The sequence below is a fragment of the Cetorhinus maximus genome, chromosome 11, assembly GCF_964194155.1.
Source record: "Cetorhinus maximus chromosome 11, sCetMax3.hap1.1, whole genome shotgun sequence".
Lineage (NCBI taxonomy): Eukaryota > Metazoa > Chordata > Chondrichthyes > Lamniformes > Cetorhinidae > Cetorhinus > Cetorhinus maximus.
Genome location: NC_135889.1, coordinates 35,513,287 through 35,527,489, shown reverse-complemented (window position 1 = coordinate 35,527,489; position 14,203 = coordinate 35,513,287). Strand labels below are relative to the sequence as shown.

At 43.5% G+C, this 14,203-nt stretch overlaps 1 protein-coding gene across 1 annotated transcript in view; it reads left to right on the top strand.

Annotated features, from left to right (window-relative positions):
• Window positions 1–1,543: 1,543 nt before the first annotated feature.
• LOC144686980 (voltage-gated delayed rectifier potassium channel KCNH8-like) overlaps window positions 1,544–14,203 on the top strand; it is an 801,058-nt gene continuing 788,398 nt past the window's right edge. The window contains exon 1 of the mRNA XM_078552818.1: window positions 1,544–1,619. Coding sequence (XP_078408944.1) covers window positions 1,544–1,619 — 76 coding nt within the window. The remainder of the gene's footprint in view (window positions 1,620–14,203) is intronic.

Genomic DNA, 14,203 nt, shown 5'->3' with positions numbered 1-14,203 from the left:
GCGCTAGTTGTCATTATGTGTGACCAAGAACATCTCAGGAGCCAGATCGGGCTAATGCATTTCAAGTGCTTTAATAAAAAGCTGTGGACAACTTGACTTGGCTTTCTTATTTTACAGGCTCAATTACATTATTAATGCCTACGAGTGGCAATGGAGCCACAGTAAAAAAGGAAACCTTTATAAGGAAAATGATTTCCATTTTTTTGGTGTGGTGTAAATGATCATGGATACCAACAGCATTGATAGTAATAGTGGAATTGCAGAACTTCGGCACTGTTACCGTAATACAATTTGTATTAAATAAGTTTGAGATGAATTGTATGTCAATGACTACTAGCTACTTTGCTGTTCTTTCATTTCATATTTATGATGGATGTTGGTCTCCTTTAGGCAAGATCGCCCGGAGGAAGCCTCCAAATATTTAATAAGAGACTTCTGCTTGTTAGTGAGATATTTGCCAAAGCACCCGCCTTTAGTTAAGAAATTACGAACGAACTTATTTTTCACATTCATTTACTTATGACAATGTTTTATTTTAAAACTGCTCTGAGTTAATATACAGGAACATAACTTCTGAAACTAACGACACGTAGCATAAAGATATTAAAACCATATTAACGCGTAGTCATTTTGAGATGAAATAGGATCCTCAATCTTATTTCAAGTGCGTTGTTATTGACTATTATTTCACAATCGTCCCTCTACTTATTTAGCAACTCTGTGTATTGAATACTTACACAATCATCTCGTGAGAATGAAGTAACACAGGGAAAAGTGGAAGTAGAAATATAATTGACTAGAATATAAATCAGACACTGCTTTCCGATAGAGGTGCTCATTTGTATCGCATTTCATTGGCTTCCAATGTCAAAACATCCACACAATCCAGCCAATAAATGGGTTTATAAATATTTAGTACATTCGAAAAATGGTTATCTACACGTAAGACAAAGAAGCATAATGACAAATATTAAATGGTTAGCACTGATAACAGCATTTTAAAATGACATCTCGGGCTGGTACTGGTTGCCGTGAGATAAGGTACATTTGCAGCTTTAAGGTTCGTCCTGCTGGAGTGGCTGTCCCTGTGTATTGATGTTACCTGGGAACGGCTGCTGGCCCGAGGATCCTCCCCATCATCCTGAACCCCCGCTACTCATGTGACACGGCATCTGCTTGGACAAAGCAGGCGCATTGGAAGCAGTTTCTCTCTGCTCGGGCTAGCAGAAGAGAAGCGAAACAAGGCACAAGACTGTAGCATCACAGGGTCACACCTCGAATCCTCGACTCAACCGGCATTACAAAGAAGCTCGAGTGAGCCGCTGGCTTAACTTATGATCAACTTTTCGGCTTTGGTGGGTAAATTCGACCAAAGAAGCAATGATTACTTCTGCTTGGCCAAAGTGTGCAAGTCAACACAAGTGCTCGGGTGCCTGGGGCTGAATCCTTGATATAAAGGTTTATGTACTTACATATACATTATATTTCCCTACTGTTTAATCCCTTTTAATGGCTACGGCTGTTATTGTCAGCACAAGAAAAGATGCCTGTCATGAAAGGGTTGCTTGCGCCTCAGAACACCTTTTTGGATACAATTGCAACACGATTCGACGGAACTCGTAAGTGTTTGAACTGCATTGATGTGTGTCATGAGTAATGTTTTGTGCAGAAATCGGGGTGGTTTTTGGTGTGGGAGGAAGGAAGGGATGTTTCCTGTCCCAGTTTTAGAAGTTTAATATTTAGAGGACATCTTAGGATTTTTATATTAAAAGTAAAAACTTTGCCAACCCTGCGGCTTCTATATAAACAGACGGAGCAAGACTCTAAAAGCAGTGTCTAGTTGTAGTAGCACACTTTCACTCCAACTTACTGAAAGCGTAGCCCGAATATAGACCCTCCCTGCAGCCAAAAGACACAGGGGGTGTCTGGCATCGTAATTACAATGTTCAGCCTATTACACCGCCTGCTACTGAAAAAGAAAATGTGTTGGTAACGGCTTTTTGTTATGTGGTAATTGACCAGCTGTGACATGACATCGTACAGTGCTGTAATACGACCCGTTTACAATAAGGCAGGATTGGTACATTGGAGTCTGCAGATCTCCAGAATCTCCCAGAGCGACCGAACCCGATTCCCTCCGACAGCCAACAATGCGTTGCTTGGCTGAGAACTGGGAACCGTTAGAAATCACCCAGCCCATTTCCCTCTCTCAGTCTGTTTAATAATGTAACAAGTTACAACCGGAATGGTAGATTTTCCTTTGGAATCGCTGTTCCTCGTCCCCTGGTTTCAGCACCATGGTCAGAGACAATAGGGTGATTCCGAAACAAACAGCAGGAAAGCTGCTTTACTCTTAACCTAACGACCAGGACAGAAGGAAAGGCAAATTTCCCGATTAATGCTGGTCCTTTCGTCCACTTCAGTTCTGAAAAAAATTCAGACGGATAAGTTCAAATAGTTTAAAAAAGAATAACTGCAGTTTAAATATTCCTTATGTTTATATGTTCACCATACGTGAAACAGCTGTCCAATTATTTGAATTCTCTTTTAAGAGTAAAACATGGTCTCTCTTTTGGATTACTCTATTTGAATGTTATAAGAACTGGTACTTTAAACGTCGCTGCTCTGTGATTCTAACGATCAGAGTACCTGATACGGACTTCACATAGTTGTGAATATGTTAAATGACTAAAAGTCCCAAAATCAACAATCCTTAATGAAAGATTTGGTAATCGCTCGCTCTTTGGCATCGTCCCTTTTAGACATTTGGTGCGCATTTCATTAATGAACCGGAGTAGTTGTAAATATGAGACACCATGCTTCTCTTAAGTGTACAGGAAGTCTGGCAGGGGTCTACTCTCTCAGAGAGACAACTCGCATCTGCTACAATATAGTCAAAGACAGGAGGAAGTGAGTGCTCTCGGGTTGTTTGTATTACACAGTCTGCTGCAATAATTGCCGTGAATGATGGCTGCTTAATGTGGGAGAACGCTGGATATTACTGACATACAACACACTAAGTCAATCGCACAAGACAACACCTGGAGTGGCTGGCAGTAAATTGAGGGGGGGGGAGCACGGAGACCAATTGGGCTCGTTAGCACCACCCATATTTTGGATGGATGAGTGGCCTTATGGCTCTAAAATGGCATCCGTGGTGCACGTGTATACACACACACACACACACACAGAGAGTTGGAGGCTAATTGTGTCTCAGGTTTTATGAGTTGAGGGTGTTAACACGCACGCGATGAATGCCCACTGGAACAAAAATAAAAATACCTGGAAAAACTCAGCAGGTCTGACAGCATCTGCGGAGAGGAACACAGTTAACGTTTCGAGTCCGTATGACTCTTCTGTTCTGTTGAAGAGTCATACGGACTCGAAACGTTAACTGTGTTCCTCTCCGCAGATGCTGTCAGACCTGCTGAGTTTTTCCAGGTATTTTTATTTTTGTTTTGGATTTCCAGCATCCGCAGTTTTTTGCTTTTATCTTAATGCCCACTGGAAGTGTGCAGAGCAGGCAGATCATGACATGGTTCAGTGTGCAACGCTGGTTTAACACCAGCAGTGCCATTTTGGAGCTGAGCACGCCAGGTAACGTCCTCTTGTAGACTCGCACAGCTGAGTATATGAGAATATGCATTCAATAGCAGGAAGGACCTCCCTCCCCCACCAGCGCTACATAAAATGATTATCAACTACTTGCAGATTAGTTGTTGACTGATTTCTTTTGGCTACTGTTACGATACTACACGCGTTTGCTGCTTTCTGTAATTGTTTAAAATCGCAGAAGTCTACAGGGAGTGGTGCAGCAGGTGCTGAAGCTTCAGGTGACTTCAAGGTTCTGCACAACCAGTTGGCCTCAGATACTAGTAGGCATTACCCTTGAAATACAACATAACTTGGAGAATGAACAGAGACCACAAAATGCAGAGCAGGATGCTAGAAGAGGGAGAAGAAGAGAGTTCTCAGCAGGAAGCCAAATGCTCCCAGGGTGTTCAGGGAGCAATTCTCCTATCTGAACCTCAGTGAGGAACAACATGTGTGACATCTGCACTTCAGTAAGGATATCCTTTCTGAAGTTGGCCACCTGCTGCAGCTACAATTGCAAGTGTAGCCTCAGAACAGGGCAAGGACTGCATTGCCAGTGGTTGTGAAGGTAACTGTGACAATGAATGTTTATGCTACTTGACACTGACCACAGGCTTTCAGGCATGCTTCTCTACGCACCAAATATTTTGGTGTGCATACCCATTAGCATTCTTCTACAGACTGTCCCATTGAATTCCTCATCTGAGTTCTCTGAAGCAGAACCAGTGTGTAACCTTATTCTCAGTGAGCTGGCGTCTGCTCTATCCTTATCCCTTGCCCTGATTGCAACCCACTTGTACTGTGTGCCTCACCACAAGCAGATCCCATTTCAATCCTATCCTCTAAGATACACAAAATGTCAATATCTGAGCTAGGAGGTGCGAGTGTGAAATCAATTGACAGTGCTGTGTCATTATCACTCTTCTCGTTCCTGCACTGCCTGACTAGATTACACATCTTGTGTATCTGAAAGGGAAAAAGCACTGGGTAAGGTTCTGGTGCATGAAGCAGGGGAAATAACAGATGCTTGCTAACACCATTTTTGGATTCTAAATCAGAAGAGAGTGTATGATGAGGGGGAGGTAGTATGGGAGAAGGAGGATTAGGTATAAGGATATCATTCTTCGAGTGTTTAGCCTCACTGTTGGCTACGACCTCTGCAGTGGCCTTCCCATTAATGGCCAGCATCGTGTCCTCCATCAGGGTTAGGATATATATACAGTATGGGTGCACCTGTCCTCCTCTGGTTAGCTCCTGCTGCCTCTGGTCTTGCACCACCTTGATCTGAAAGAGAGAGGAAAGTGTGTCAACATGCATTGTATAGTCTGTTTGGGTGATGTGACTGTCATGGTAGGATAGCTGTCAGGGTGTGCAACCTGTGAGATGTGTGATATGATTTTTGCAGCAGTGCTATGTGTGTGAGAGTAATGTGAAGCATATGAATGTCAGGTATGAGGCTTGATTGACAGATTTTTGATAGATAAATGATGGGGACATGGCAATGTGAACAGCACCTGAGGCTAGACTATGGCATGTGAAGATACAGTCATTAACCTTGACCACTCATGTGAGCATACATACACATGAACATTTGAATTAGGAGGAGTAGGCCACTTGGTCCCTCGAGCCTGCACCGCCATTCAATAAAATCATGGCTGATCTGATTGCGGTGTCAATCCCACATTCCTTCTACCACCCAATAACCTTTGACTCCCTTGTTAGTCAAGAATCTACCTCTGCCTTAAAAATATTCATTGACCCTGTCTCCACCACTCTCTGGGTAAGGTCACTGAATTTCTTGTTTCACTGCATCCAGGTTCTCAGGGCTTGGTTCCTGTCATTGACCTTCTTTGCGATCTGCTCCCACTACCTTTTGTCTATGTTTCACAAGGGCCTCCTCCGCACCCCCCCCCCCCCCCAAACAAGATACAACACACCTTTTCTTTTCAGCTCCTCCATCAGGCCCTCGTGCATTTCTGAAAGCTGAAGAGCTTGCTCTCTCCCCTGTTGTCCCATTCTTCACTGTTTCCCAGGTCACATGGTCTTCAACCACCACTCCCAGCACTTGATCCAGCCACAATGCACCTCCCCTATAAGAGGCTTGGTTGAAGTGGTGCTGTTGGCCCCCTGCTGATGTGTTCAGCCAATGAACAGCTCAGTTAGCACTTGCTGGATGCAGAGATCATTCAAATGAGCAGGCAGCAGGAAGTTGACATACTGCTTGCATTGCAATCAAAGGGCATGGGTTAATCACATAAGCCTGGATCCCTGTGTCTGTTATTGGTGGCTGTTCAACTTAGCCCCCACCCCACCATTAGCTTTATTGAGCATGGCAATGGAGATACTCAATAACTTTTACCACATGTTAAAGTCTTATGTCAACAGTTATTCATTTTATACCCCACTTACTCAATGACTTGATGCTTTCTTGCCATCCCTTTAAGATTGTAAAGCAATGAAATCCGAAAAACCCAGACTGATTTAATAGATGTGTAGGATAAAAAGAATCAACACATTTGCTTCGCCTTTGTGTTGTAAATGAATGACTTTTTATTTGGGATCACAGGCAATGTCAAATTCAGTATCAGCAGAAAGCAAATTGAAATTTGAAATTTGAAATATTATGATGTGATACTTGGTCAAACCAATTTAAAATATGTTCAGAATAGTAGCAGGATTCTTTATATTGAATCAACAAGCACTTGCGTGAGCACAACTGGTGTCTGAAATTTTTTGTTAATCAAGTGAGAAAATAGATGGACTAAACATTTGTCAGTTTGTTGACAGAAATATAACTACAGAGTGTGACAATTGCCAAGTAATTAACATGTGGGAGTTGGCATCTTTTAGGTTGAGTGTGAATGGCAAAATGTAGATATGTTTTTGGTGGGATGTTAGGTTTCTCAGAAATATGAATATGAGGATTCCTGAAATATGGCTAAAAATTTCATTGTAGATCACATTAGGTTCCAATAATTCTGAAGCCGACGCTGAATATAAAAGTCAATTCTAAATCCTAACCTGGGCTCATATCATCTTCATGGATGAGCATTTGCCATGGGGAGCCTGATATAATAACTGTGGATAATTCATCTCAGTCAGGAGCAGCTTAAGAACTAACAGCCACATGCCAAAGTATGAACCAGACAGTTGACATTGGGCCAGATTTTGTTGAAAAATAAAGGCATCAAAATGATGCATGCTTCTATTAATTCACAACTTGACCAGAAAATTGTGAAAGGGATGAGATATCCCACGAGTTGCAAATCGCCACAAGGTGCTGGCTGATTTTCATGACTCAGCCATTGGCTTTATGAAGAAGGTGCCTCGTGCTTATTCAACTGATTATTTTCATAAATTCCTGCATTTTTACGAGTAGCCCATTTAACACGCTACAGAAATAAGCTATCTGTAGCGTGTTAAATAGGCTACTCATGAAAAGCACCTGGCCATTAACAAAGAACAACAAAGAAAAGAACAAAGAAAAGTACAGCACAGGAACAGGCCCTTTGGCCCTCCAAGCCCGCGCCGAACATATTGCCCGTCAACTAAAACATTTTGCACTTCCGGGGTCTGTATCCTCTATTCCCATCCTATTCATGTGTTTGTCAAGCTGCCTCTTAAACACCACTATCGTACCTGCTTCCACCACCTCCTCTGGCAGCGAATTCCAGACACTCACTACCCTCTGCGTAAAAAACTTGCCCCGCACATCTCCTCTATAGTTTTCTCCTCTCACCTTAAATCTATGTCCCCTAGTAATTGACTCTTCCACCCTGGGAAAAAGCTTCTGACTATCTAATCTGTCCATGCCACTCATAATTTTGTAAACTTCTATCAAGTCGCCCCTCAATCTCTGTCGCTCTAGTGAGAACAATCTGAGTTTCTCCAACCTCTCCTCATAGCTAATAACCTCCAGACCAGGCAGCATCCTGGTAAACCTCCTCTGCACCCTCTCCAACGCCTCCATATCCTTCTGGTAATGTGGAGACCAGAATTGCATGCAATATTCCAAGTGTGGCCTAACCAAGGTTCTATACAGCTGCAGCATGACTTCCCAGCTTTTATACTCAATACCCCTGCCAATGAAGGCAAGCATGCCATATGCCTTCCTGACTACCTTATCCACCTGCATTGCCACTTTCAGTGACCTGTGGACCTCTACACCTAGATCCCTCTTCCCGTCAATGCACTTAAGGGTTTTGCCATTTACTGTATAATTCCTGCCTGTACTAGACCTTCTAAAATGCATTACCTCGCATTTGTCCGGATTAAACTCCATCTGCCATTTCTCTGCCCAAGTCTCCAACCGATCTATATCCTGTTGTATCCTTTGACAATCCTCTTCACTATCTGCAACTCCTCCAACCTTAGTGTCGTCTGCAAACTTACTAATTAGCCCAGTTACATTTTCCTCCAACTCATTTATGTATACTACAAACAGCAAAGGTCCCAGCACTGATCCCTGCGGAACTCCACTAGTCACAGCTCTCCATTCAGAAAAGCACCCTTCCACTGCTACCCTCTGTCTTCTATGACTAAGCCAATTCTGTATCTATCTTGCCAGCTCACCTCTCATCCCGTGCGACTTTACCTTCTGTACCAGCCTGCCATGAGGGACCTTGTCAAAGGCCTTACTGAAATCCATGTATATAACATCCACTACCCTTCCATCGTCGATCATCTTTGTCACTTCCTCGAAAAACTCGATCAATTTAGTGAGACACGACCTCCCCTTCACAAAACCATGCTGCCTCTCACTAATACACCCATTTGGTTCCAAATGGTAGTAAATCCTGTCATGAAGAATCTTCTCCAATAATTTCCCTACCACTGATGTAAGGCTCACCGGCCTGTAATTTCCTGGATTATCCCTGCTACCCTTCTTAAACAATGGAACAACATTGGCCATTCTCCAGTCCTCTGGGACCTCACCCGTAGCCAGTGAGGATACAAAGATTTCTGTCAAGGCCCCAGCAATCTCCTCCCTTGCCTCCCTCAGTACTCTGGGGTAGATCCCATCTGGCCCTGGGGACTTACCCACCTTAATATTCTTCAAGACGCCTAACACCTCTTTTTTGATCTCAACATGATCCAGGCTATCTACACACTCTTCCCTAGACAAATCGACCGCTAAGTCCTTCTCTTTGGTGAATACTGATGAGAAGTATTCATTTAGTATCTCTCTCATTTCTTCTGGCTCCACACACAGATTCCCACCTCTGTCCCTGAGTGGGCCTACCCTTTCCCTGGCTACCCTCTTGCTTTTTACATATGTATAAAAGGCCTTGGGATTTTCCTTAATCCAGGTTTCCAGTGACTTTTCATGACCCCTTTTAGCCCTCCTGACTCCTTGCTTAAGTTTCTTCCTAATTTCTTTATATTCTCCACAGGCTTCATCTGTTCCCAGCCTTCTAGCCCTTACGAATGTTTCCCTTTTCTTTTTGACTAATCTCACAATATCCTTCGTTATCCAAGGTTCCTGAAACTTGCCATGCTTATCCTTCATCCTAGCAGGAACATGCCGGTCCTGAATTCTTAAAAACTGACGTTTGAAAGCCCCCCACATGTCAGTTGCTGATTTGCCCTCAAACATCCGCCTCCAGTCTAGATTCCTCAGTTCCTGCCTAATATTGTTATAATTAGCCTTCCCCCAATTAAGCACCTTAACCCGAGGACTCCTGTTATCCTTATCCACCAGTACCTTGAAACCTACTGAATTATGGTCACTTTTCCCGAAATGCTCCCCTACTGAAACTTCGACCACCTGGCCGGGTTCATTCCCTAATACCAGGTCCAGTATTGCTCATTCCCTAGTTGGACTATCTACATATTGTCTCAGGAAGCTCTCCTGGATGCACCTTACAAATTCTGCACCATCCAAACCCCTAGCAGTAAGTGATTCCCAGTCAATATAGGGAAAGTTAAAATCACCCACTACAACAACCCTATTGCTTTTACCTCTTTCCAAAATCTGCCTACATACCTGTTCCTCAATCTCCCGCCGGCAATTGGGGGGCCTATAGTAAACCCCCAACATTGTGACTGCACCCTTCCTATTCTGGAGCTCTACCCATATTGCCTCGCTGCATGAGCCCAACGAGGTGTCCTCCTGTCGTACAGCTGTGATATTCCCCTTAACCAGCAGTGCAACTCCCCCACCTCTTCTACATCCCTCTCTATCCTGCCTGAAACATCTAAATCCTGGAACGTTTATCTGCCAATCCTGTCCATCCTTCAACCAAGTCTCTGTAATAGCAATAACATCATAGAACTCAGGTACTAATCCAAGCTCTAAGATCATCTGCCTCGCCTGTTATACTTCTCTTGCATTGAAACAAATGCATTTCAGACCCCCAGTCCCACTACGTTCAGTAATTTCTCCCTGCCTGCCCTTCCTATTAGTCCTACTGGCCATATTCACTGGTTCCCAGTCATTTATTTCACCTGCTGACCTATTGCTCTGGTTCCCACCCCCTGCCATACTAGTTTAAACCCTCCCAAGTGACACCAGCTGCACTATCTTCCTATTTCTGGCCTCACTGGCACGTGGCACAGGGAGTAATCCTGAGATTACAACCCTAGAGGTCCTGTTTTTTAACTTTCTGCCTAACTCCCTGAACTCCCGCTGCAGGACCTCGTCACTCTTCCTGGCTATGTCATTAGTATCAATGTGTACCACGACCTCTGGCTGTTCTCCCTCCCCCTTCAGAATGTCCCGTACCCGATCAGAGACATCCTGGACCCTCGCACCAGGGAGGCAACATACCATCCTGGTACCACCCAATAAATATAACTACCCTTTTAGACCATAAGACCATAAGACATAGGAGCAGAAATTAGGCCATTCGGCCCATCGAGTCTGCTCCGCCATTCAATCATGGCTGATAAGTTTCTCAACCCCATTCTCCCGCCTTCTCCCCGTAACCTTTTAATGATGAGACAATTGTAAATGACTGTCAATCAACCTCTCCTGTCTAAAAAGTGAGTATTTATAAGTGTGGAGTGTCATTCCTTCAGGTTATGAATTATTTTAGATTTAAATGTCAATTTTTAAATTTTCTGTACTGTTCCTTTCTGTTTCTTGTTTTTCTCTCTCCCTCATAATCCAATCTTTCCTCCCTCTCTTTGGCCTGGATTTTTACTTACCTGACCCATTGGGTGAGAGTGGGTCAGAAAGTCCTGGAGAATTCAAAAGGAAGAATTCCCACACACACAGTGCAGTAATAAGGACATATTAAGGCTATAATTAAGAATTAATCAAAAAATCAATTGCACCTTATAGTTTGTACACGACATCACGGATCAGTTCATGTCCAGGAGCCAGCTTGTTTTGTTGGACTTGGGACTCCAGTAAGGTAGGGGGCCAGTTGATAAAGCCCAAGGACAAGGTAAGCCCATACCAGGTGAAGGAGGTCGGTTGATCCTGAGGGAGAGTCACTCTCGTGCTGATGTAGTGGTTGATCCTGGGAAGGGGGATGGAGAGGGAGTCAACCTTGGAGAGGTGGGCTGGGGGTCAATCATGGGGAGGGGGATGAGGGATCAATTCCCAGGGAAAGGGGAGCCTGAGGTCCTGGGGAGGGGATTGGAGGCCTCATGGGAAAGGTCAGTTGGGTGGTGCCTGATTGTGTAGGCTCCTCATGATCCAGGAGTTGTGTGTAAAGGCATTTACATCCTGCATCCGCAAGTTCCCACCTAGTTATAGCTCCTGGGCCTCCAGGAAACCTGGCCAACAAAATTAAAGTTGAAAAACTGAATAATGATGAGACTCACAGTTTCATCATCATATTTAAAGTACCAGCCTTCCTCTTTGGAGTGGATTGGTCACCTGCCCACCGCCCGGCCACAGTTAAAGCTGTAAGTGGATGGATTGGAGCCAGCTTTGGGTTGGGAATCTGATTTTTAAGATTTTAACCCCTGACCAAAACCTGCCTATTTCTTTTTTCCTTCTGTACATGATTAATCCATCTCTATTCCATCCTTTTCTCAGTTCTTCCTATGTTTACTTATCAATAAATTTCATTGGTTAACTGTTTGCCCTGTTGTTTACCAAGATCCCAGATGTCCTGATGTCTATGCTGTGTCATTATCAGCCATTTGGTGGGCAAGATATTTTTCAAACCTAAACATGCAGTTGTAAACCTAACTAATGGGGCATATTTTGAGTTCCCTCAGACCAGCAAAATCTGACCTAATGAAATGGCTTACTTCCTGACAGTACCACAAGTCTGTCACTCCAATAAGATGAATGATGGGACAGTATTAATACTTTTGCTACTAGGAACATGTATTAAAACTAAGATACTTAACATTAACTAGTTTCCCAACTGAATAGCACAGCTTTCTCACAACATAATAGCTAAGATTTGCACTTCTGTTTAAGCAGCCACTTGTTGTTGGTAAAATAAGATATTGGCTTTTTAGTTAAAATAAATGGAGCATACACTTGGGATTTCAATGTTTTAAACTAGATTCCCAACAGAATTACTTGAACAATAGGATGTAGCACAGGAAGTGGTTTGGTTAGAAGGTCATGGGAAACCTGCAATTTGGGGTTCCCCCGCGTGCTATGCATTTTTATCTCCACAGCATGTCGCTGCTGTCAATGATCAGTTCCCCAGCCTGATTGACAGCTGGGCCTCCATTCGGCCAGGGAGCCAGTCAGTGATGGCTGCAGCTACAGATAAGGCTGTAACGGTGGAGTAGGGGGAGTGACTGTCCAGGGGAGTAGGGGGGTGGGGGGTGGGGGTTGATCAGAGGGTGGGAGGACAGTTTGATTGGAGGTCAGGTTGATTAGAGGAGTGGGCAGGTTGCGATTCCACAGGGGATGTTGGCAGCCTGATGGGTAGGTGGGGCGATTGCAGATGTTGGATAAATTGGAGGCCTTGTGGGGGCCTCATGATGGCTCAGGGGCCTCAAAAGAGAAGGAATAGGGTGGGGGTGGTCATCTGATCACAGAGACTCCTCAGGCAAGCACCTTGATTCAGGAGGTAGGTGTGAAGGAACTGACCTGCTGAGCCCACAAAGTCCTCAACTTGATGAAGCTACTGGGTTACCTGACACACGGGTGAAATGGGCAATTTAGAGGCTGGTTTGGGTTGGGAAACAGATTCTTGAGACTTCAATAACTCCCAACCCCCGCCGCAGCCCATCTTTTTTAGGTTTAAATTCAATATGTAGAATTGAAAAGAGCAAAGTTATTTTGGAGAAAGCCACTCTGAGGAAAATTACTGAATTAATATAAAGCGTATAAACTCATTTATAAAAGCAAAATACTGCTGATTTTGGAAATATGAAATAACAACAGAAAATGCTGGAAATACTCAGCAGAACTGACAGCATCTGCGAAGAGGGAAACTACTAATGTTTCAGATAAATTGCCTTTCATCAGAATTCACACTTACCGAATGTTATGCTTTCACATAACCTTGCACAAGTGACTGCAGGTAACCTCTGAAAGCAATAAGCCTGTAGTGACTCCTGGAAAGGAAAACCTTGGTTTTAGTTCATTAAGGTTAGTTGCTGATAATTAGCTGGCCTTCTGAGTCCCACAGTTCACCATGTGGCTGAGTAACCAACCATCATTGTTACATTTAACTGGCTATAGAGGTGCTTAGCAGTTGGGCTCATAACCCAAGGTTTAAACAGAAGTTCACAGCTCATAAAAAATAAAAAATCACATTGAACATATATGTTGTAACAGCAGGTATGGCTTAAACATTGAATAGAATTAATTCACTTTTACTATGCCTTGCAGTTTGCCTTTTTTATTCTGCAGAACGACAAAGTCAGCCAAGGCTCTGTGGGTAGCACTCTTGCTTCTGAATTAGAATGTCATGGGTTCAAGTCCCAATCCAAAGAGCTGACCTATAATCTAGGCTGATGCTGTTGGTGCTGTCTTCTGTGTGAGATGTTAAACTGAGGTTCCATCTGCCCTTTCAGGTGATGTAAACAATCCAATGGCACTATTTTGAAGAAAAACAGTGGAGTTATCCCTGGTGTCTTGGCCAATATTTAAACCTCAAACAAGATGAATAAAAACAGATTATCTTGTCATCACATTTCTGTTTGTTGGACTCTGCTATAGGAAAATTATGGCATTTCTTTCATTGCAACAATGACTACACTTCATTAGTTGTAAAGCCCTTTGGGATGTTTCAGGGTCATGATATTTGCTTTAGATGTTCAGCACCTTTTTCTTTTAAAGCTAACAATGTGTGCTTTTTTTTAAAGAGAAGACAACCTAAACCTAAAACAATAACAGCTCCGCAAGCATTTAGGCATGTCCTAGAATTGCTGGTAGGTGTATGAGTGGTACATGTGTAGTATGAACATCTTGGGGAAGGTACTGATCCGAGAAAAAAATACCTACCTCTGCAGCTGATGAAGTGCACATAGACAAATTCAGAAAAAATGGTGCAGTGCATGGAAAAACAGCCTTCTCTCTTGTGATAGCCCTGGTAGGTGGCTGAAGACACCGGTGGTGTGAAAATTGAGGGCAATGGTAACCTTCACCACTTCGCTGAGCAGAACCCTTATTATGTACTGCTCTTCACGTATGTCTTGCCAGCAGATGCTGTTGGGTTGAATCAGTGTATGGGTTATTAGC